Source organism: Annulohypoxylon truncatum, assembly GCF_022578515.1.
Source record: "Annulohypoxylon truncatum strain CBS 140777 unplaced genomic scaffold F4807scaffold_6, whole genome shotgun sequence".
Lineage (NCBI taxonomy): Eukaryota > Fungi > Ascomycota > Sordariomycetes > Xylariales > Hypoxylaceae > Annulohypoxylon > Annulohypoxylon truncatum.
In genome coordinates this window covers 1,037,946-1,063,213 of record NW_025953792.1, presented here as the reverse complement: position 1 = coordinate 1,063,213, position 25,268 = coordinate 1,037,946, and the positions used below count along the sequence as shown (strand labels likewise).

Here is a 25,268-nt window from a genome sequence, read left to right as displayed (position 1 = left end):
TCTACAACTTCACCTCTAACATACTTCGAATCCTCCCCCCAACCCAATAGTGAAGCAGGCAAGTCTCCTGATTCTAACAATTCATCATTCACCGTCCGCCATTCACAATTCACCATATACATATCTTCTTCATATCATATTGTGTACATGCTTGCAAGGGGGCCTTCTATCTTCACCCACCTCCCTCCCTCCTCTACCCTCCTCATCATCACAAAACACGCGCCGATTCATGAACGAGTAACTAATCTAATTCGATACAGTTTGTTGCACAGGCTCCCACTACTGCTCGTAAGCATATTGAAAGATTTGGCCGGTTATTTTCGCTGGTACAACAAACGCGACCGCATCTATAGGTAAGTACATACTTCAATAATAGCACAAAGTGGAAAGCCACCTAGTCTCAGGCGGGCTCAGCCCATTGGCCGACGGAATTTCTTACTTGCCCTTTTCTATTCCCACCCGACCCCAACATTGCCATCGATACATGCACACATTCGATTCAACCAGTCGACCTTGGACTTGATCCTTGGAGCTTTTTTCCTCTTAGCTGCATTGGGGAGTACCGGAGTACACACCGCAATGGCAGTACGATACATTCATTTTAAGTACTCGCATACAACCCACCCACCCTTTCCTTCCTACCATCGCCGCCCATCTACATCTATCTTAGTACAGTCTACATCCCTGGATGTGTACTAAAAACCCAGAACCCACATGCACCTCTACCCTGCCTGGTACCTGCAATACGCCAATACAATACGAAATACTTAGTACACATTCACGTATTACCTAAACTTACTCTTATTGCTTTACTTACATAACTTCCTGCCTCCACCACTTTCCTTCCTTTACCTACCCAAAACAACCGCATACACACATACCCAACGCGTCATCTTCCGCTAACATTGTTTTGTCCTCGCCGGCAGTTCCATTGTCGCGTAATCCTGTCATGGATTCGCTTGTAACCATGTCGCCAACGCGCGCACTCTCATCTGAGTCCAGCGTTGGCGCGGCTGGTGACACATTTTCTAACGCCGCGTCGCTGAGCTCAACACCCCCAACCACCATAGCCGATACCATCAGTCTCGCATCCGAGACTTTCAAGATCGACGCCCCTACTGCAATTGGTCGCGGTGACGACCTCGCCGACCAGATCGAAGCCGACGCGCCCTCCGAGGTGGCCGACTCTATTGTCGCGTCTGCCGAGCTTCCCAGCCTTACTCAGCTACCCGATGCATCCGATTCTACGCCTAAAGCTCGCATTAACACGCATGTGAACGTGCGTTCGCGACGAGAACGCCAGAGCGCCCCGGTATACAACATCGCCGAATTAGCCGGCACTGCTGTCCATGGTAAACGTCGATCTAAGGGTGACGATGTATCCGATAGAAGACGCCGAAACACAGTTACCGGTGGTACTCCAATTGGAGATAACGCGGAGAGTCGTGTTGTCGCAAAATCTCCGAAGTCCGCTAAGGCGTCCAAGTCGAGAGAGGTCGATAACTCTCGACGGATCTCTACGCGTTCCTCTGGCATTGAAGCAGTAACCCTGGCGGACAAGTTGTCTACTCCAGGCAAACGGGGTAGAAAGACCTTTGAAAAGGGATTTACCAAGATGTCGCGTGAGTTACGACGTCTACAAGACACGGACGAGTTCGCTGGTATCGACAAAAACCCCGTTTTGTATACCACGTGGGCCAACGGGAAGTACGTCAATGAGTCTCAACCTCCGAAGAAGAAGGCTAAGGTGGCCGACGAGACGACCACTGTCTCCGCTCCCGAGCCGGAACCTCTCGTCGAAGAGGGTCCTGTTTTTAGAAAGAGACGAGCTAAGAAGTACCTCGATCGAGGCCTATATGCCGGCCAGGAGACACCAGTAGATATATACCAGGGCCTCACTACATCGGAGAAGAAGAGCTTAGCCCAGCTCCCTGAGCTGATGCCTAACGGTAAAGTGAACAAGACAATGCCTATGCCCATGTACAATGGCATGCGCACGTTGATTCAAGGCAGAGATTTCAAGCTACCTTTCGACATCTGCCATCCGCTCCCGCCTGGACAACCGAAGCCGGACGAATGGCGCAAGATAACGAAGAGTGAGTTCGCTGACTGACTTAACTGACTTTTCTGCTCTTTGTTTCCCAAAGCCTTTACTTCGCCGCGTTCCATTCTACTCTCCATCCTCTTTTCTGTGCACTCAACTAACATATATCCAGATCGATTCGTTGGTGACGCTGGTGCTTATTGGAAGAAGACGCCTCACTTCAAGGACAATACCTCGAAGTGCGTGTGCAAGCCGCAGGAAGGATGTGGTGAATCATGTCAAAATCGCATCATGCTTTATGAGTGCGATGAGACGAATTGTAATGCGGGCCCGGAGTTCTGCCAGAACCGTCCCTTTGCCCAGCTGCAGGAGCGCACAAAGGAGGGGCGCAAATACCATATAGGCGTTGAGGTTCTCAAGACCGAAGATCGAGGTTACGGAATTCGCGCCAACCGTTGCTTTGAACCGAATCAGATAATAATGGAGTACACGGGCGAGATAATCACCGAGGAAGAGTGTGATCGTCGCATGAATGAGGTGTACAAGCACAATCAGGTAAGACGCACAACGAATTTGGTATGAGTGTTTAGCCCGGTTGCTAAGAGATTTAGTGTTATTACTTGATGTCCTTCGATCAGAACATGATCATTGACGCAACGACTGGTAGCATCGCTCGTTTCGTCAACCATTCATGTGATCCGAACTGTAAGATGGTTAAATGGATCGTGTCGGGACAGCCACGAATGGCCCTTTTTGCTGGGGACCGCCCTATCATGACGGGCGAAGAGTTGACTTACGACTACAACTTTGACCCTTTTTCGGCTAAGAACGTACAGAAGTGTCTTTGTGGTAGCGCCAACTGCCGAGGAGTTCTGGGTCCAAAGCCAAAGGAACCCAAGCAACCAAAGGTAGCCAAGGGGAGTTTGACGGAAACTGTCAAGAAAGGCGTCAATGCAGGCAAGAGAAAGTTGAAAGATGCTCTTGGCGGGAATGGTGACGACGAGGGAAGCGCAGCGAAGAAGCGTAAAATCAAGGCTTCAACGGGAGTTAGGTCTCAGGGTGCCCGAGGCGGTCTCTCTACCGCCGGCCTTAAAGCGGCTAAGGAAGCAGCTACTGCTCTCAAGCGGGGCATGTCTTCGCTTTCGGCCAGCACCCGATCGGTTCTCGGCTCCAAGTCAACTACTGGTAGCAGGACGGCCCCTGTCCGAAAGTCGAAAAGTGTGGTTAGAACCTACAGCAAGGGTAAGGTACAGTCGAAGGCACCGGCTAGACTCCGAACGAGCCCTAGAGTACCGTATTCCAACAAGGCAAGCTCTACCATTGTCGCCGCGGGTCCTCAGCAAGCCACCACGTCTGCTTCCCTCAGCAAGAAAACCATAACTTCGTTCGAGTTTGATGGGGGAGATAACGAAGAGGATCCTCGTGGTGCAGCACCGCCTAGAAAAACTGTCGAGGTAACCCAATCTGTGAGCAAGATTCGACTTGTTCAATCGTAAAGATTTATGAGCAACCCCTTCCCGAGAAACACCGCGCCTGGATTAGTAATCTGTTGCATGGGGGTGCAGACGAATCTGGTACCGTTGTTTGAGGTGTTTGGGCCCTTGTGGTGATGTGCGGTGATTCTCTATGGCACCTACCTCTCCGACGGGTTGAAATTCAAGCGGTTATTCAATGATTCTAGTGGACCTAAGACCTCTCAACATTCCGTGGTCTGAATTTCAGAGCGGCGAGCTTCTGAGGCTTGCGTTATTTGGTGAAAAGCGATCTTTGAGATTCCCGGAAAGATATGGCGGGAAAGGAAACTTTCGCCATTGTGTATACTACGAGGAACATCGCACAAGCATTTTCAAGGCGTATGGAGTAGAGAAAGCTGATCTTTGCCTTTTCCCTCCTTCTCACAGATGAGAGGCTATTGAGGCCACGAGCGACGGGGGGTGTGCTATTAGAGGTGTTTACTGGCGTGGCCAATCTTGCTTTGCATGCACTACCTAAAGATTTGATGATCATTAATCTGAGGTTGCTTTCAAAAACTTCTTGTTTTTAATTTTAAAATGCCATTTCGTTGTGGTTTAATACCCTACGTGTCTTTATAGCAGTGAAGTGAACACACCATCTACCCACGTAATCGACCTTACATTCGATAGGTTGGCTAGTATGCCAGTTCCATTTCCAAGTTAACTTAGATTGCTATCTTGCAAATCCATAATGAGTTCGGGCATGTAATGGGTCTCATGCATAGCAAGGAGGATCGCGCGTGAGGAGAGAATAATATAACTACCCAGGCAGCCATATATTCAACAACTAAAGTTTATGTAAACACGATGAGGGAGGTACAATATTGATTGTGTTTGACAATGTCCAATGTAGATAATATCCAAAGGGGGGCAGGGAGTACGCCACAATGCTTTGTCAGTATATACACAATACATAGGTAGGTATATACCTAGATAGGTGTACTGTCGTATTGTTGGATATATTTTTAACACCAACTTTCATGGCACTAGATAGCGAAACCTCGATTCTTTTGGACCCCATGTACATTCTTTAGTATGGAGATCACTCGACAATGCGAATACGTAGTATAATGTGCGCATACCATAGAACGTGGGATACCTAATAGCTGACGCGCCGCGCGTACGATATACACAGCCAAGGCGATGACGGTGTTGATGACTCGATTTCACAACTAGACTAGGGCAGCTGATTCATATCTATGCTCATATCTATGCTGTTGTAGACTTACTAGCAACAAAGCGGCCTAGGTTATAGGGGACCTAATGCAATTTGGCCAATATCCCCGTACCAAATACACCTGCATATCATTGCAAGTACAAAGAGGGAGGAGAAGGGGGCGCCAGGGGGGGCGGTTTGCGTATAGTGCTGAGGCTGTGCACACTGGCACATCGGATTGGCGCTGCACAGTCATCCTGACTGTCCTCGCTTGATACGCTAGGGAAGTTCTAATTGGTCAATATTGTAATTCCGATATGGACAGTCCTATGGACGTTGAAAATAGGAAGGCCCGGCCATTCCCGGAGAATGTAGCCTGGCAGCCTGGAAGATCCGGGGCTTGAAAGGAAAGAAGTCAGAAGGGAAAAAAAAGGGCAGTGGCAATTGCTCAGGGTCTTCTACTATTATGGATGTAGGTACCTAGGCAGTCACGGCTGAGAATACTGCATTGGTGGGGCGCCTCATGTATGTGTCTGATATGCGTTTACATATACATGTGTACATTGATGGAAAATTTGGAGATTGACTTAACTCCTAAAAGTATCTCTTTTCAACAACATTGAACCAACCAACTTTCTCTTTCTGGCCCTCTTCCAATTACATCGAGGCTGAAACGCGGCATATCAGGTGCGGTTCCACCCTCTCCATCGATTCGTCAAGCAATATAACCGTCCCTCCGTCATCCTGCAGCCCCCAGACCCCCCAGATCCTCAGACTGTCAAACTCAACTCACACAAGCCTTAGTTCAAACTTGCATCGTATATCCAAACGGCGAACATTTATCTCTATGACCAACTAGGACCAACTAAGGTCAATTGTCTTGCTCAGAGCTCGGCTCGCTACCGAATACGCTGTTTTCAAAGTGCGACGCGCATAACACTTGTCGACAAATTTAACCTGGACCCTCTAGCCTCGACGTGTCTCGTCCTGCGTTTCAACTACAACAATTATAACAACCATATGCGCAGCTGAAAAGGAACTTTAATAATTTCAAGCGACCATGAAGTCGCTCAAGATGAGCAAGGTGCTAGACACCATAAGAAAGAAGAATACAAGCGATGGTATGTCTGAACCGCAACTTTAAGCTCTAGCATGGGATTTCGCATCCATAGATGCGCAACTTGCAAGTTGGGCAATTTACAGTTTTCGCTAATGCCTCCCTAAGGTGCCGGTCCCTCTGTCACTATTGAAGGTGATGGTCCTGAAGCTACGGCTGCTCGCTGCGTGGTGCGTCTACATCTGCCCAACCTTATTCTTGTCTGAAGTGAATTATAGAGATCTAACGGTCCATTGATTAGAAATCCTTCTGCGAATCTAACTCTAGCAATGCCGGAGACGAGGTCCTCTACTTGCCCCCCATCGTTGACGCTGCCGAGTCATCCCCTGCCGCTGCAGCAGAATGCGCACGCTTGATTCGGAAATATCTGAAAAGGGACTACTGGACGAAGCCCTCGTACCAATACAATGCCATCATGCTCATACGCATCCTCGCCGACAACCCCGGCCAAACATTCACGAGAAATCTCGACCAGAAGTTCACCGATACGACGAAGGAGCTACTAAGATCAGTTCGCGATCCAAGCGTACGCCAGATGATGATGGAAACGTTGGACTCGTTTGAGAACACTAAGGCATACGATGAAGGTCTAACCCTTCTAATCGAAATGTGGAAGAAGGAGAAGGATAAAGCGCAACGACAATATGGTGTATGCTATATCGGTTTCCTGTTGAAGCATCGCTGTTACTAACATATATACCAACTAGGGACGCAATCCGCAGCCCCCAGTACCGCGGACTCTTAATGCGCCACCGTTTGACTCGCACTCGCAGAACTACTTCGCGCGAAGCCATTCGAACCGCAAGCTCCCGAACCCTGTTGAGTTGGCGAGTAGGCTAGAGGAAGCACGGACATCTGCGAAATTACTGCAACAAGTGGTTACCAACACGCCACCCGTCGAAGTGCTCAGCAATGACCTCATAAAGGAGTTTGCTGATCGCTGCACAAGCGCAAGTCGAAGTATACAGATGTACATGACCGCCGAGGATCCGGCTCCTGACAACGATACGATGGAGAGCCTGATCGACACCAACGAGCAACTCCAAGCCTCACTCAGCTTGCACCAAAGAGCAATGTTAAATGCAAGGAAGATTGTTGCCGTCATGGACCCTCAGCCTGATCATCCAGAGTCCGTGAGTCCCGTGGAGTCGGAACAGAACGGGCTAGGCTTGGAGGCCCCACCCGTTCCATCTCGAAAAGCGAATGGCAAGGGTAAAGAAAGGGAATACGAGCCCGCTATAGCGGGTCCTTCAAGGACGCACACGCCTGCTACGGAAGATGACCCGTTCAGGGATCCTGAGCCCGACCACTCGGGATCGAGGACTCACGGGGTCGGCGGCTCAGGATCCGGCACCGGAGCATCTTCTAACTATATTGAAGAGCCTCGGCTAGCGTTCGAACCATTCCACCCAGGTTTTGATAGCACGCCGAGCTACGTGGGCAGGCAGGAGAGTGCTCTCGGAAAGGAGACGATGCATGGAGCCGCAGGAAATTCTTCGTCGAGCGCCCGAGAATCCCGGGATGGCGACGAGAGTAGTGATATCTATGACGCCACGCCTTCGAAGCAGCAGGAGCCGATATACCGGTATTGATCGACATCTGGATTGCGTATACGTCTACTTCCCAAAGCTTAGCAGGTTAAAGAGCCTCCCGCGATGGTCCTTGATTCGACAAAGTGGTAGGAATCATGGCGGGAGCAGCTATGAAGACCTTCCCATAGGTCTTTGTGTTTATGTCCAATTTATCGGGTTTAGCTTCCCTTTTTCCTTTCTATACGAGATTCCCCCAATATCAGAGCCGCAATTCATCGTTCCCGCATACTTCAACGCCCACTATTGGCTAAAATGCTCCACCTACCCACCACCGTGCTAATGAATCATGTTATTTGTGTCTTTGGACATAGAAAAGCTTTGAATCACTTCGGTAGGCAGCAGCTCCGTGAATGAATACCATAAGCGCATCCGCTTTATGGGCGTGGTTTAGAAGTGATGGAAACGACTTTAAATCTGTCACTAGGTACAATCAGATGTCCGGCAATTTCTCTATAGTTATAACTTACCGGCTCTAGCATGACATATAAGCGGACACTACGCTCTGTTCACGAGTCCTACTAAGCAGTCTGCCGTTAAATGGGTTGTGGAATCGGCGCAGCGCTAAGACCTAACTAACAAGGACTATCAATATTACAACGCTTTTTTTCAATTAGCAGCCGCGGAAAAAAGGACGAGCCGTTCCAGATGCAGGTTTTTCTACTCACAACTAGATCGAAGAGGCTACCCGGTTGTAATAGACGACGTTATAAATTTTATATGTAGTGGTTGTTCATCCCAAGTTCATTTTAACATGCAAGTAAGCAATATATTCGAGTTCTGGTTATTAATTTAAGTGTGTAATATTTCTTGAGCGGAGTCATCGCCGGGCTGTGGAATAGATGCGACTGTTAGTTATATTCTTGATATTAATCTGAACGCTTACAAAGAAATACATCGTCATATGTCAGGAATGAGAGGAGTTAATTGTTGGTGGCATGTGGCCCCGCAGCGGCCGAGCCTCAAAAGAGAAGTTGCGATTGGACTATGCGGCTTTGCCGAGCGAACCCTTCCGGCGGGTCTTGTGGTCGGTCGGATTACGCTTCCGTATACGCCAAGGTACCTTGTTATTATATCCGCGTACCGCTTGATTCGTCCGATCCAGCGGTACTAGGTGCTAGATCTTCCTTAGGTATGCAATGCACCTTGGGGCTGACAGCTGTTCATGTTCTTTTCATTCGCTTAACAATATTGGTGGAAGCGACATTCGGATTGTACTTATCAATTTGAGACCCACTTATGGATTTCCTATTAGGGTAACTAACACACATTCACTTGAATGCGCACGATCCCCTTACCTCTTACTTTTTCGTAGCATAGATGCGGTTTGGAAGAGCGAAAACACAAATACACTATTCCATGAATTGGATGGCAGGATCCTTAATTTCGGAATTCAATCCATGTACTTCCACGTGTGAGTGAAGGGAGGAGGGAAGATGGCTACGCTTGTGGCGGCGGGAGGAACCACACATCTGAAAAAATATGATATAAAAGGTGGGGTCGCCGTTTTGGGCGAAAGTTGCGAATTTCACGTGTTTCCCCTGCAATGCCTTAAGTAAGCGGGCCTAGGTAGGTACGTACTGTGTACACTACTCATTTATTCACTTCATCCCTTCTTCCATCGTCTACCTCATCTACTTCAGCAACGCTTATTAGCCCTGCTCCGTGTCAAATTAAATATGCCGTACCTTTCCCGACACAACCATTAGTTATCATGATCTAACTACTAGGTTAAGTACTAGTAAGATATTTATTCGGATCCAGGCACGATCCTTAGGAGTCTTGATACTCTTTTACTTCATCTCAGCTAGTCTATCAAACTGTATCGGAGTGATACCCGGCATTCGTTATTTTAGCCATATATGGTCTAGCCACAATCATGGCCTGTCAAAGTTCAGCTCAAGGCTTAGAAGCTGCTTCTTCCCGTCTTTTTCTTATTGGTTCGCCCATCTGATATATTATTGCCTTTGCCCCCTCTAACACTCAAACTCACAAATTGACTACTGTCACTAACAAGCTCTTATCATTCCTCCTCTATGTATTACTATAAGCCAACCTAAGAGTTAGGTAGATTCTCATTGTATTGGCCAAGGGCTGCCACCTAACGGCATCAACGGTTTCATCCTAACAAACGGAACTCGTCGACCCAATTTTATATCCCTCTCAGCTTTTTCATGTTGCCCGTCATGACCCTAGCAGGGGTTCTCTGTAGTACTTATTCAGCCTGTTCAACTTCTACTAAGTCTAAGGAAAGGAATTGCCATTATAACGAGCTACTGGCTACTGAAGTAGCCAAGCGCCGCTCTGCGCAGGCGTCGCTATTCGATAAACTTAGTACGGAGCTGCTAGTTCTTATCTTTAAACAGGTACAACGTCTCGTCTCGTCTCATAATTTATACCCAGTAATTTCTATCTTGTAGGACTCCATCGTTAACGACATCGCCCTGCAGTTGCGAGATGTTGACAGTCGGGCATTAGCTGGTGCTCGTCAATTATCCAGGCGGTTTGAAGCCATCGTTACACCCATTCGTTTTGAATCTATCCGCCTTAATGAATGTATTATATCACTTGAGACTGAGAAATGTTTTCCCCGGGTAATTCAAAGTCTATGTTGGTTCACCAGGCATGTCGAAGTGAGAAGCGACCTAGATCCATCAGCTACTAGGGGGTTATTGGACAGATTACAGCGGCTTTCGTCGTTAAGGTACTCGCATCTCATCCAAGTTGCTAATATGGCTAATAATCATAGTAGATGGCGCTACGTGGGAAAACATCGTTCCGGCTATTTTTCGACACCTTCTAGTATCTTAAGTCCAAATCACGTCAATAGTATCAGCATAAAATTATATATCGAAGATCTACCACTACATGTCTTTGATAGTGAGTCGCATGATATGGACTTGCAAGCAATACCTACAAGTAACCTTGTTTCTCTGGAGATGGTTACTCCTATACTGTCGCTTATGACTCGCCTCGAGTCGTTGAAACGACTGCTTATTGAAGCTTGCTCGATCGAAACTTTCCTTCACAATGACCGTGGCCAGGGGACACAATTCTCATTTGAGGAAAACGAGCGACTCCCAGCATTCCAGGAGTTATCACTTCGCTCATATGACTGGAATCACAGCATTAATGAGGTTAGAAAGCATTGGGACTTCTCACGGTTGCGGCGATTAACCCTCATTGATGTACCTTTATTCCCATTTCTTGATTCTATACCCTTTTCACAACTTCATCAACTTCACACACTACATTGCGAAGACTTTAGCACACATCTGCCAGACCGCCGCCCGGACGCGACCAGGAAGTTATACAAGCTCATCCTACAAATACGATCGCTTCATACACTGAAAGTAACCTGTCACACAAATCTGTTCCCTATCTCCGGACTTCTCAGTCACGCCGACTCGCTACGCATCCTAAGTTTCCGCGACTACGTGGGCTTCGGCGACGAAAGGCAGCGGTGTCCCACAATGAGGATTGATGATCTCTCTCTTCTTTCCCGTAGGCTCACCCACCTTCATACGATCGAGCTAGACATGGACGTGGCACTGTGCGAGCCAGCCATGTTCCTCCGCGCACTCTGCGACTTTCCTCGGCTGGATACCCTCGTCCTTCACACCCAGACAACCCTCCAAGCTTACGAAGGGCCGCAGTGGAACGAGGATCCCGACTACGATGCTGTTATGAAAATATTATCTGCCCTAATGAGCGGGAGGCGGGGAAAGTCGTGGCGGAGTATCACGGTCAACGTGGGTGGATGGAAGCCCGTTATGGTTCGCCGGATTAGCGAGGCGTGGCGGCAGCAGAATAGGCGTGGGTTCTTTGCCGAGAGGTGCTTCGTCTTGGAGAGGGATGCGGATACTGGCGAGGTGGTGGTTCGAGAGAATGTGGGCGTGGATAATAACTCCGTTTGAAGATAATTATATGAACAGCTAAGTATCTAGCAGGACTACAGACGAATATGAAGTTAGTTAGATAGTAGCTACCTAGGCTATACCGGGCAGTTCAAATACACTCTGATTTGATTGCCTCAATAACTTATTATTACTTCGTTTCATCCTCACATCTCCCCATCCTTCAGAGGTGTAGCTTCCCCTACACAGCCTCGAAGTATTAATAGGATATATACACAAGATATAGCAAATTGGTTTAAATAGATAAACATACTCGTATCTTATGACATTTAGCGTAGCAATTATTTTTACCCGGAATTTTGGCTTTATACCTATGGGTGGCTGTTCGAGCCGAAATGGGTGTCACGATCCGACCGTCGGCTTCATTAGTCTAACTTAATAGGTTGCAAAGGGAGCCGGAAAGGACTGGGTTGAGAATCCAAGCTATGTGTAGATTCTAGGAGTCGCCTTCCCACTCCCCGCAATAGTCATGGCCGACTAGCTAGCTCCACGGATGAAAGGGGCGAAGCATGGGTTTGTCGTTTCGACTCGATATCGGCATCGAACCATAACATGTATTCGCCATTACCCCTTAGTCGGGTAGATTCAGAAGGGAAATAGCAACTTGTTTGATGACACCATACTTCACCCTAAAGATCATCATTGCGTGCACTTCTGCAATTTGGCTTCTACATCCCACACCGGCGGTGAAGACACCTCGTAGAGTTGCTGGTAAAAACAGGCATTCTTGTACTCTACGGCACAGGTGTACTGTGTCATGAGACTTGACCCTATGGTAAGCGGTATGGTGTGTAGATGTCTCGAGAACTTATAAGCTACCTACGCGAGATTAATTGCTAGCCCCTTCTCTACCGTGAAGCCTGTCTTCATATACATGACATTGAATTCATTAGTCGAAATCATTGCAGATAGAAGTATCGCGCCAGGGGCAATGGGTCTCCTAGCTCCACGTAAGCTTCTATGGGCCATGAGTCTTCAAATAGTGGCGTATCTGTCTGCTTCAAGTTAGGCTTTCCTATGTCGGCCCTTCTTCAGTACTACATGTAAGCTCATTAGGCTAGTAAGTGTCTAATGTATGGCATTCGAATCATCTACTGATAATGATTTAGGCTTGTGATGTGGAGAAGTTATACACAAGTAGTCGGCTCAGTTTCTATTCTAAAGACTTGAACTGGCGGACTTCCTTGGACTTGGATAAAAGTGAGATTGCCTAGGTATGTTGAGGACATATCAATGTCTGTATCGTTGATGTTAAGGAGACCCACGGATGTATCTATTGCGTACGAGCTAGGATTGTTAGAATCATGAGGATACGTATATAAGAGGTGGTGGCCATTAGGGTGATAATATTGTAGAAGAGCACCACGTCAGATAACTCTATGAAGGCGCTTTATCTTGCCGTACATCTTTGTATGGCAATATGGGACTAATTCCATGTAAAAATCAGCAAAGCCAAGTCCTATCTCTGATAGAAAATTCCTGAGCCGATTGAGGCTAGGGGGGACACGGCCTTCTAACCAGCTGAGAGTGAAGGATCTTATATCTCCCATAGGTCATAGAGCCCACAAGGCTTTTACTAGACGGCGCTACATCTATAGTCCACTTTGGCTAAAGAGCGTATATCAATGCTTCAGGTAGACGGCGGTTGAAATGCGAAGGGCTGAGGGTAGGCCCCCATCGTAACTATGACAGATACTGTCTCGATAGACATTGACGGACACCCGAGTGAAAAGGCCCGGACTAAGCCTGATATGGCTAGATAGGTATAAGTGGCATAGAGAATACGCTCTGTCAATATCGAGAGTGTCCTAAACCGTCATATACTATGGGACCTTCGGCAGGAACTAGCTTTCATATTACAACTAATATACTATCCAAGGAGAGCAGTTATACGCGATAACTGCATCAAACGCATGATTATCATCCATATATTGTCAAGGAACATGGGCCACTTATTCAAGATACTCTAGTTACGTGATTACGCATCTAAATGAAATACCTTGCAATGTGCCGTTGGATCTGAGAAACCTCTTCACACTATTTATTTAATGTTGATGGTCATTCAAGTAATGGAAGATGACTTGTCTTCCAAGGGGTGAATGTTTAATATCCTACTTAATATAATGAAGCGTGTCGTACCCCATCGTGTCTAAAGACAACCTCCTTTCCCCTAGATACTTGTGGAGTCAGATTTAGACAGCTTTCTGCCCCCTAGCCAGGAAGATCTCCCTCCTTATAACGCCTTTCTCCCCATGTCGACCCATGTCAATCGATATACCAGAACCGAGGACCTCGAGTGAGAATTTTTGCCCGGCCCCGGCGCGCTCGAACATCTTCCGGACCCGTTCCTCGGAGAGGCCGTGGTGCATGACTCCGTGATTCCCGACATGTCCCGACATGGGTCCGTGCGGGAGGAAATCCCAGACCAGCAAGACGCCACCGGGGCGTAGACGTTCGACTAAGCGGTCGGCGGCTAGCTCCGGGTCCGCGAAATGGTGGAGGCCACCACCAACGGTAGCTACGTCGAAGCCGAAGAGGCGCGAGTCCGCCAAGACGTCAGACGGCTGGGGCCCATCCAACGCTATGAGGTCGCCTACTACAGCGTACATCTCGTCACGGGATAACCCCTATGAATATGTTAGCTATCATATCTCCGTGTGCTATCTGTTTATGGGCAAGGGAAGGCTATGAGTTGGATTTGACAGAGTTAAAACGCTGAGCACAGGAGTTATTTAGTCGACAAATGATTTAAGTGAACATGATAAGGAGTATAAACAAGAGCTGTAAGGCTTAAACATAATATTCTAACTTATACGTACTTGATTCTCTGCTCGACAGTTATACGCTACAACCATGTTCTCTGATACATCGATACCGACGCACTGTGTCGTATAAGGAGCGAGTGCCTACCAAGAGGTGTTAGAGAAATGATTGATCATGTAGAAGCTATGGCTATCGCCGTATTTTAGACGATGTGATAGGGATAAACATTGAAAAGGGGTAACTTACTCTAGACATCATGCCCGTACCACAGGCATAATCCAAAAGCCTCACTTCCTTCTTACCTTGAGTATTTTTAGATTCCTTGACGGGGTTCTTACTGCCTTCATCCTCGTCCTCATTACTGTCATCGCCATCGTCGTCGCTATCGTCGTCGTCTTGATCGTCCGCAATGGACCAATCGACACCGATCCAATCTAGCCGGGATTGGATTTCCTTGGTCAGACGCTCATTAAGCTTGCTGTGCTTGGTGTCGTATGTAGACGCCTCTTCACTGCGGATACTTCAGTTTAGCTCAAGTTCTACCCTCTTTTATGACATCCAGGTAGATGCCGTGCCGTGCCGTGCCACGTCAATCGATCCACAAAATCGATCGTGCGTACATACGTGCTAGCTGAAGAAAGGGTGCCACTATATAGTAGCCTATCCGAGCAACATGATGATCTCTCGACCTAATCTGGGGAAGTAAGGTGAAGTGAAGTTAAAGCGAAGCTAATGTGAGCGAATAAGGACGTGGATGCCACACAGCTCTGCCCATAATCCGCCTCTAGTTCTGGCAGGATTGGGGAATGGGGAAGTATATGTCAAAGCGCACTTAGACTCCATTACATTGGTGGCTGAAGCTGCTCTCTTTGGGCATACATATGCAGTGACAGACTACCTAGGTCTCGATATACATCTGATATTAACTAGAGTGATTCAACGCACCGAAAAGGGATCAGATCGCCACAATATATGTGAGATGCAGATCAAAACAGGAAGTGAAAGGCGCGTAATAGACAAATCAAATCGGAGTGAGCGAAAAGTCCAACTTACTTGAAGTGTAACCTATTGACCTCGGCCATGCTGCTGTCTATTCCGAGTTTAGATTCCGAAGGCTGTCTCTTTTCCTGGTGAGTAATTTTTTTTTGTTTTCTGGATAAATATTTCGAGATATTAATACTCTGTGTCTTCATTGCGTATTGAAACTTGTCTGGAAAGTATTTCGAAGTTCGGGTCGTTCTCCTTGAAATATGTCTCGTCGGCGACATACCGTCAACTTCTCGTACACTTTTACCTGCCTACATCGCGGTAACTTCTCAAATTTGGATACTTAGTAATACTAGGCTCGATTGGTAAAACCTTAGAGCTACACCGGAGTAGATATAAAAGCAGTGACCAAATCCATGGAGTGGTAGGGCTAGTCTAGTTGGCCCCTCCGTGGGTTGACCTTCACCCTTTGCTTCGCATTTACATATGCGTTTGCATTTGCGCTTGCACCTGAGGAAGCTCTATGATCGTCGAAGTCGCCAACAATGTTCACCGCCTCAATATCGTACGCGTTTAATCAAGTATGGGGATGATACTCTACGCGCCGAAACGGGCAAATCGGGACAGACGGTGCGGGAAGGATACCACGGCACGCAACGACGGGCTCGATCACTGTAACCATGAGAAGCAATAAAAACTGGAGCCGATGGGTCGTTGGAATCGTGGAGTTGGATCCCCTCGTAGGTCGACATGATCCCATGCCTTGCATGGTTTAGAACATTGAATATCCAGGATCCCCGCCTACGTATTGACCCCTTCCTCCCCTTCCTCTCCCCCCCGGCGGGCGCGCTTCGGACAGTGCCTCCCGCAGCTGCATGGGCTTTGGGGGTTTCACGGGCGGGTAGGAGGTGTACTACCACCTTATCCATCGAGTCGGCTCTTTTTTTTCTGTTTTGTTTTTGCGTTGTGTTGTACGATGAGTCATGAAATTCTTATTTGCGAGTTTAGGTACGCCCCGTGGCTATGCAAGTGGAACCTGCAGGTTTCGCAGCGGACTGCGGTCACAAGAGGGAGTGCATATGTAGAGCGTGCTGCTGTGGCATGGCTTTCAACCTGTAGTGCGCAGTAGTGGGTGAAGATAGCGATGTAGGTAGTGATGTAGCCATGTACCTAGCCATGTAGCATGCGCGCGGTGGCCCAAACCAGATTGGAATCTGGGTCGGCCTCTAATGGTCTGGCCGCAAGGGACCGGGCGTTGCCAATGCGCCGCCGGAGGTTTGGGCCAAAAGACGTAGAGAGAGGATGTACGGCGTCACGGGCGTCTGCAAGGTGAAGAAAAGGGAAAATGCGTCCGCGCGATAAAGAGTGGGGTGGATGAGGTGCCATCACATAGGGTAGTCCGTTGGACTGACATGCGTCTTCCTAATTCCTTGTGATAGTCACTGCAGAGGGAGAGACAGAGAAGGACAGAGAAAACAAACGGCCGAAAGGGTTAGGAGAACAATCGCTAGCTGGTAATAAGCATGTACATATGTATGTACCTGTGCCTGTGTAATGGATGCGATGGATGCAATGGATGCAATGGATGTAGCAATGTAGATGGCTCTTTGGGCATCGACCGGCGCTTGGCCGGGTCACTGCAGGTATCGGTCTGCATGTCGGATAAATTGCACGAGGGATGGGAAGGATGGGTATAACGGCGCTGTATTAAAGGTAGCAATGTATGGTGATCCCGCAAAGATGGATTCTTGGGAACCAGTCGTAGTAATTCTCGTTTCCCGGCAGCAGGGGAATTGGGAGAGACACACGGGGTAGAAACACGCGAGATGGATGAATGAATGGATGGGTAAGAAATGACGATGAAACCCTTCTTCTCACCCGTATCCGGATTTCGAACGCGGCGAACCAACATTTCAATATTTTGAAGTTGTTTGGGGGAAGTTTGGAACTGATGTACCCAGGGTTATGCTTTATCCAGTTTTATGTAAGTGACGTGACAAACACAATCTCCAATCCAATCCACGGAATCTTGGAAATGGAAGTAGCTATCTACCAAAATACGGATAGGCACCTAACGCGGTTTCCCAATACGGACACATAGTGTCACAAACGCCGCAGTTTGGCAACTAACGGGCAGCCCTGGGGGCAAGCGCGCTCAGTTGGGGCGGGACGGGCAAAGTCAGGTTCGACGAGATCCGGCATGTGGAACCTGCGGACGTCAATATGTAAGTACCTACCTACATAAATATATGCGTGTATGTACCTCCGTACGTGTGTGTATGTGTGTGTGTGTGTGTTAAAAGTATGAAATCTGAGAGAATCTCGGCTAACCGTGTAGTTCATCTAGGTGAGATCCTATATGGATCCATGACACGATTAGGTACGATTCTTGGCATGTAGTATTGCGTAGTTGGTTGGTGACAGGCTGGCGTCTGGGGCTTTTAGGGATTTTAGGGGATTTCCATCGCCCACGACCCGAAACACATCCACGGCTGCAAATATTCGGTCCAAATCTCACCGCCGATTCTCCACCTACCTGCTGCGTAGGATCGGTTCGGCAGCACCGTCGTCATCGTCATTGCTGTCCTGAATATCGTCAGGTATGTATGTTGTATTATTATCATATTATATTGTATTTGTACATACAACATCTGTTCATGTAATAGCTATCAATCCATGTGTATACTTCTATACCGCCTCAGATTTCATACACTTACCTTCGTAGGTACATATGCAAAGAAAGTCCGGTTATACAAGGAAACTGAAGGGCTATTTACTGGCTTGTGGCGCTGTGGGCTTCGCGTGACCAAAAATGATCACCATCATAGGCCTATGTAGGATGCGCTTGCAGTCGGCTTCACTCTATGATACTTATACGTGACACCCTCAGATTCCCTTGGCTTCAAAATGCGATTGTGGATGCACGCGTGATATGGCCATGGGGATACCTACCAAGGCCCATTGAAAAATATCTAATGACGAAATGATGGAATTCTATGTATTTCTAACTTGTATTGGACTTTATAAGCTATTCTCAGACCCAGTTAAAAATCCGTCACGAATACCTAATAGGAGTAATGGGAGAATCCCTCCGCAATGAACACCCATATTATACTAAAGCCTTCCTAGAGGGCCCTCAATATTCGAGAGCCTATTTAGCCAACTACCTAGTACTCCGCCAAGTCGAATGAGCAATTTAGGGCAACCAGCCCGCCGTACGCGCACTTAGTATTAGGAAAGGAATGGTACGGGAATTATTCCTCGTTCTCGCAGGCATCGCGGATCTATATCACGGAGACGCAGATACTCCTACCTTGATTTCGCACTCGCAATAACACATCCCCAGGCCAGGTCACCAACAAGGATCAAAGTTAGGCAGGCCTATAGATGAGTTTGTTTCGCGTGAACCATTATACGACAACGTCTTTTAAAAGGGAAATCCCTGTCCGACTCTTGAGATGCCAACGATGCGACGTTCGTTAGGGTTAGTTTCATGAGACTCTGTTGATCAATGAGTCTAGAACTGTAATACTAGAAGGGGCACGCTATAAACATGACATGCATCCCCGGCTTGTATGTGTTATATCCTACCTGCGTATTACCGTACCTATTTACCTAGGTAGTTAGATAGGCAGGATGGGTAAGCAGAGGGTGGATCGCAGAGTACGACGCAACCGTTCAATGGCGGCTGGTGGGGTGCCAGCGCTAATTCCCCCAGTAGTTCGGAAGTCGACACGAAGACTAGCGCACATATCGACAGATTATCTGCAGTTTTCCCTGCTCCATTGAGCTCTGTCAGCTTCTCAGAGCTCTACAAGAATACGCCGACCGATTTCGCTTACACACGTACCAGCCAATGAGGTCGGGCAGGCGATCTTCCGAGGTGGGATAGGTTGTGGTGGCTTGTAAGCACGAACCTGTCAACTGATCCGTCCTTACGTACGGAGTAGTTCATGTAGACATTGTCATACCTAACCTAGCAGACTAGAAGCTTGTGATAGAGGTAGTCGGATGTTCAGCGTGACAGTTCTAACAAGAGGGGGATTCCTTGTTAGAACCATGCTTGGACAACGGTCATTTTGGCTATTGGTCCCCCTTGCTTCCCTTGTCCTGGGAGGAAAAGAGGAGGAGGGGTTGTGCCTCTGCGTAACGACCAGTTAAGGCAGGGGATCAAGTACGTACATACGAATTGTTTGTACGATCCAGAAGTTGAATTATCCTAGTCCATCGTCATCGTCAATGATATATCCCCACAGAACGTAAGATAACGAATTAAACCCGAGATCTTCGTGATATCGTTGTATTTTATGCTTATATTTTTTCTAGGGTCCGCTTAGATGTTATGCTATTAGGTACTAAGGCCTGAAGATCAAGCGGTTAGGCCTACCAGGAGGAGATTTGCTACGTACATACATGAGAGGTATCCACCAGAGTCGGCAACGATTCGGGGCCAGCAAACACTTACTAGGTCAACTAGAGATTAGTAAAAACGGGGTTCAATTTGCGGGAGCGGCTCGCTGCATGCATATTCGGTCACGTGAACACGACTCGAGGCCCCCTTGATTGGCTTGAGGTCTTCGCCATCCAATCACTCCTCTACCGGTTGCAAGCTCAGCTACCACCAAGCCCGAGAATCTGGGTCCATCTTGCTTTGGTCTCCGGACCACTAAATTGTCGGTGTGCCTACTTGTTCTTTCAAGCGCGATCCACAGCAGTAGCCGGCCCAAAGGGAATTCATCCTCCCCCCTTGGTGTCCGCTGCCCGCACGCCTAATTCTCTCCTGCCAGAATTGCGGTCTGGGTCCCATTCTATCCCATGTCATTATAGCTGCAGAAGGGAGGCCGGGTATCGACTTCGGCTCTACTAAAGCGAAGCAGAGTTACAACGATACGTGGCAACTATCATGCGATCGTCCAATTAGTTTACGTCGTAGGTCCTTGTTGAAAATACACGTAGGTAAGGCCTTGACGGTAACGGATTGGAGGATGAAAAATGGCCCAAGATATTTCCGGTAAAGCTCTCTCGGTATGCGTCCTCGTCTATCAACACGGAACTTCCTAGTGGTCCAATGATATCGCGGAGGTAGCGGTCGGCAATACCAATTCGACCATCCCGGATAGCGCATCATACCCGCCCTCAGCCTTTTCAAAGCTACCGCCGCACGAGAAGGAAAAATATGTGCAGGTATTCTCATCAAGGCGCTGAAGGTTCGTTTACATTTCGTCGGTGCATATTCTATAGTAAGTGTAAGATCAAACTTATGACGCCGATGTAGACTGGTAGAAATACGTAGGTGTTAGCCAATGAAGTTCGACGTCATTTATCAATATATCAGAGCCTCACCAATTTGAAATCGAAAGTAACCTAATATGCACGTACGCATTTAACAACACAAAAGGAAGTTTTATTTATTTATTTAACCGGAGTTCAAGCTATATCTAAGTGGTCAAACGTGATAATCTTCCAATTTTTCAAGCCGAGAGATTCAACTACCTAATCAAAGGTTATGTAAACATGATCCTATCGTTTACTTCATCCTTAAACATACCTCCTACCTGGGTATTCTTTTCGCTCTACACTCGAAACATCTTCCCCTTATAGTAAGGGTACAATAGTACGATATTACATTGATAGTCAACGAGATGAAAGACGAATAGGAAACTTTAATATCCAGAGGGTTAAAAATTACTATATCTTCATGTGCGTATGAGATTAGGTACTAGGCAGTGTTACTTAGGTAGGTAGGTAATAATATGTTCAGAATGATTGTAAGAATACCTAGCTCAGGTTCGTTCCAAATGTCTAGATGCTGGAAAATGAGAGGATGTTCAAATATTGGTGATGATTTTGCCGCTGCACTTTACCTAGGGAAAGAAGTTTTGGGCCCAACAGTTAGGGTTCCATACCAACGGGACAGCACTAAACACGATGTTACGTAGTACGTACCGACTCCTTCTGAAATATTTTAGGTACCTGACATCTATCTCGCGTAAATCTATTCGTTTATCTGAGGGATTCAACCGGCTCCTAATTAATAAGTAGAAATTGTATAAGTACCTTCTACTTTATGTAAAGTGGCACTGGAGAAAAGTCTCGAGCACGAACACTTGACGTTTACTCGGGCACGATGAAAAGGATCGAGAACTTTCGGGAGTTGCTCATGAGAAAATGGACCTGAATTGGTGCCACAGGCTTAATCCATCACGAACTGTCAGCTTTACAGTACACTAAACTTGAATAGCGTTCCATTTTCTAACTGTAAACTAAGTTGATTAGTGTTGGCACTATGGATTTCCGAGGAGAAATAAGGGCTTACTCTCTTATAGAACATAGAACATTAATAATACTTAAAAGACGCCGGTGCTTTTGGTGATCTCTTCGATCCAATAGTAGCATATGGATATATGTACAGCCGTGCTTCTATCAATTATAGGCGAGGGTCCATCTGGAGTCCTAGGGGAAGTAGAGATAGATAATAGCTGAAACTGGCTTCTGTATTAGCCTAACCACCTATCGTTAGTAGACACGAAGAAACCTTAGAGGCTCACAAGCCAGCTGAAACTTTCTTTCTCTCCGGCGTCTTCTGCTGTTCTTTGGACGAGAGTAAGACAATTTACGTAGACAGTCCTAATCGCGGCAAGCGGCGACGGCGTGGGCCTACGTCGATTTGCAATTTCCGAGATATCCATTACTACACCTTCCTAGGATCGTCAGCTGGGTGGTTCCCAAATCCCCCCTATGGATCGCCGAAAGTTTTAGATCTGGGCTGCATGAGGCCAGAAGAGGCAGGCAACCCACAATTATAGTGGCCCTGCGCATGTGTGTGTGCTACGCTTGCTAATGTTTCCCGTTAGCAATGATCAAGCCGAAGGATAAATATGGAAGGTCTTCAAGGTAAGAAGTCGTTCATTCTACTGCATCTGGTAATCACCTGCCTCATTAATCTATATAATTGATATGGACCATACCGGAAGGGCTAGGTTCAATACATATACCATCACTAAATCAACGAGGAACCCGAGATATGTGACGCACGTTAGTTTTGACCGCCGGGACCGACTTGATAGAAAGAATTTAAGTTATCGAGGGGTGATTTAGAATGTTGGTGTTCGACCTTGTGGAGTCATTACGAATTGGTTACCTCTTCTCTCATTGCCTCATGCGTTCACCTTTTTTTCCCCCTCGTTTCTTGTTTACATTATAATCATAATTAATTATCAATAGTCTTGACAGACTTATATGGGGGAGGGTGTGATAAGGATGCCAACCCTTTTTAACTTGGGACCAAGAGCAAACACTAACATTGCTAAAACTACCTATGTATGGTCATTGGGAATGGCTACCTACTACTGTATTTAGCTAGTAACAGTACTCTATATTAATTATATGGCTACTCTATACACCGTATGAAAGAAGTACTAAAGGACTACTACTACCCCTTGATCATATTTAGCTCGAATACCTATATTCCTGATCATTACTATGATTTTTCATAATGGCTCTTGCAACTTATGGAACCTTTGTCATAGTATAGCTGAGCAACCATTGTACCGTCGTGTAACTTGAAACTACATGTTGGGTGTACGGATGAGCTGGTGGTTTAAGATTATGCAGGCAAACTTCAAGGACATATATGTGTCGGAACTTTGTCGCGCGAGTTGTATTCGAAGCGCCGAACCAGATCCATTCTCGTAAACCACTCGGCGCCGTCTTTAATTTGCCTCTTGTATCCAGGTTAGGTGGTTGGGTTACAACGTCTGCTACCTGCAGAAACCCGTGGCGCACTATTGCGATCCGTCCTATCCCAGCAACAAGTCCTTGAGCCAACGGCGGCGAGTTTTGCGTATGACATGGGGCTTCGCATTGACTGACAACGATGCCTCGTCGGGACGGATCCCAATTCCATACAAAGCCTTTGGAGTGTACTGGCAGCAGCTATAGCTACCCGAATTGGATGAAACGATATAGTGACATACTCACAATCTTATTACCCATATATCCTTCAAGATATATAGCTAATAAGGTTACACGCCTAGGTAGATAATCTAAGATTCGCTATGACCGTAAGATCTAATTGCGCTATTCACGTGCTTGAGGGCAATGACAGGCATGTATTCCACTGTCTCGTCATTGGTGGCCAAATATAAGCGCTATCTTCATAACAATCATAATAATAAGCGGGCTAGTCGGGTTTCACAGGCCCAGACAAGTTGGAGGATCGATTATGGAAGATGAAGCGCTGCAATTAAAGCCGAATGAAAGTACACGGTACATAGCACGGTACACCACTGCAGATACGGCACAGAGGTGGATCGGCGGGTCCAAGTTCCAACGAACATGGATCTGCACGGATGGGAGCGGATATGTACGAAGGGCGGGAAGAGCCTAAAAAGGTGGCGGATATGCATATGCCCAATGGGTCACCCAGACGTACCTATCGATACGGCAAGCCGAGGGCAGGACGAGAAATCTCGTACGATGACAGGAACTGCGGCGATGATGATGATGATGGTTGATGACAATGATGACGGTAAACGACCGATGACCGCGTTAGCTGATATTAGTTCATCTACGCCTCACTTCCAAGTAACCGAGCAGCCCTAACCGGTTTGAAAAAGAGCACTTCGGGCCGCTCGCGGCGTGTTAATTGATCACACTTACGATCCAATAATTCCCCTGCCAAGAAATGGATTGGGTGATGGGACTAAAGTGATACCAACAAGCGGATGAGAAACATGGCATCTTTCTCTCCCTCATCACAGCGGCTGCTCTTCCCATACCCGAAGTGGCCTTGCGCCTGGCGTCGGCTCTGCTAGGGAACGAACGATATCACAGTTGGAGAGAGCCGTTCGTTACATACGATTGGCTGGCACTTCGTCGCCCGTCAGAAACTTCTCTGACTCAGTGACCTGAACTGGTCAGCAAATCCGTCTCGAAGCCCAAGCCCCGTATAACCGTATACTATAGTACGGGGACTTGGTGGTGATATGGACGAGCCAGAAAGTCTAGAAAGGCGCATAGAAAGGATCAGTGGCTTCCGTTGCGTCAAGGGTATGCAGGGTAGTGCTGCATCGTTGTACAGTGACCTTCGGCCTTATGGGTAAGGATAACTTGTCGTAGAGGTGTGGTGAGAGAGGGGCGAGAGTCAGATTCTCAACGGCGAGAGGTGTGGACGGGTAGTACATGCATCATATGCACATCTATCACCGACCACACCCTCCTTCAGCGTTGTAGCACCAACTGGGACGGGGGGATTTACCCTCTCCAGGGCAATGCAGCGCAATATCCGGCTCAAAGGGCTACATCCAAAGTCCGCAAGCACCGGGTGTTCTGCGGCAGGCAAAGTGCGCGGGTTGACGGGCTGGTCGACAAGTAAGAGACAGGGGTAGCGCGTCATTATATTGCGCGGCGGCGGCTCTTTTTATCCATCTAGGTAATAGGTAGATAATAGCTTATATCTACGACCATCAACTCTGCCTACAGAGTCATCGATGCCGGCGGGAGATCAATAAAAGGCGCAAATGCGTGATATTCTTACCCTCGTCGTCAAACGCCACATGATGGCTTGCTGGGAAATGCTCTTGCGTCGAAAAAAGAAGCGTAGGATTTTCCCGTGCGAGCGCGTGAGCCCTGTCCCTTGCCGCTTTGGCGGCTTCGCTTCCATGCTTCCCACGCTTGCCACGCTTTTTTGGAGACTTGGGCTGCTTGGCCCCTTGTTCCCTCGCCCGCATTACCGCTAGGCCATGCTACCCCTGCTTCGGTTTAACCAGATTCGATGTTTCGAATGCTTAGATGGGACCAATGAAATCTACCGGTTTGGCCCATCCATTACCAAACGGAGGGATGAGGAGACGGACCTGGAAATCGAAATTACCTTACACGGCTAGCGTCATGCGATCAGCACAATGGATGTAACGCAGTAGGGGAGCGGGGACGGCTGAAGCTCTGAGAAAGGAGCTAACGGCGACCCAACTACGGGAGGATCTACCATTACTTACAGGAAGTTCCTCATAGGGCACACGATATGTTGGACTCCCAGGCTTCTCAAACTCCCAGGCTGCTGCGGTTCGCTCAGCTCACGGAATCCTATGTAATGCGCATGGTGATGCCGAGCCGGGGAACATTGTACATGGAGTCTTGCTAACCCGATTTTATGCCCTCTTCGTCCAATCTACCTATCC

General features: G+C 47.5%; 4 protein-coding genes across 4 annotated transcripts; 3 read left to right on the top strand and 1 right to left on the bottom strand.

The window, feature by feature from the left end:
- Positions 1–967: 967 nt before the first annotated feature.
- F4807DRAFT_450364 (SET domain-containing protein) lies at positions 968–3,540 on the top strand (the record flags this gene model as incomplete). The annotated part of the gene is made up of 3 exons (XM_048000119.1): positions 968–2,096; positions 2,217–2,599; positions 2,656–3,540. The coding sequence occupies 3 exons, from the start codon at positions 968–970 to the stop codon at positions 3,538–3,540; spliced, it is 2,397 nt and encodes a 798-aa protein (XP_047857325.1).
- A 2,234-nt stretch (positions 3,541–5,774) lies between these two features.
- Positions 5,775–7,423, top strand: F4807DRAFT_457602 (uncharacterized protein; the record flags this gene model as incomplete). The annotated part of the gene is made up of 4 exons (XM_048001068.1): positions 5,775–5,835; positions 5,940–6,001; positions 6,073–6,480; positions 6,539–7,423. The coding sequence occupies 4 exons, from the start codon at positions 5,775–5,777 to the stop codon at positions 7,421–7,423; spliced, it is 1,416 nt and encodes a 471-aa protein (XP_047857324.1).
- A 1,615-nt stretch (positions 7,424–9,038) lies between these two features.
- Positions 9,039–11,457, top strand: F4807DRAFT_414548 (uncharacterized protein). The gene is made up of 3 exons (XM_047996978.1): positions 9,039–9,786; positions 9,871–10,124; positions 10,173–11,457. The coding sequence occupies exons 1-3, from the start codon at positions 9,595–9,597 to the stop codon at positions 11,335–11,337; spliced, it is 1,611 nt and encodes a 536-aa protein (XP_047857323.1). The 5' UTR covers positions 9,039–9,594; the 3' UTR covers positions 11,338–11,457.
- Positions 11,458–13,457: 2,000 nt separating this feature from the next.
- Positions 13,458–15,506, bottom strand: F4807DRAFT_350929 (S-adenosyl-L-methionine-dependent methyltransferase). Its single transcript, XM_047995461.1, has 4 exons — positions 15,154–15,506; positions 14,347–14,611; positions 14,157–14,243; positions 13,458–13,964 (listed from the first exon to the last, which is right to left on the bottom strand). Exons 1-4 carry the CDS (start codon positions 15,366–15,368, stop codon positions 13,530–13,532), a joined length of 1,002 nt encoding a protein of 333 aa, XP_047857322.1. The 5' UTR covers positions 15,369–15,506; the 3' UTR covers positions 13,458–13,529.
- Between the last annotated feature and the right edge of the window lie 9,762 nt (positions 15,507–25,268).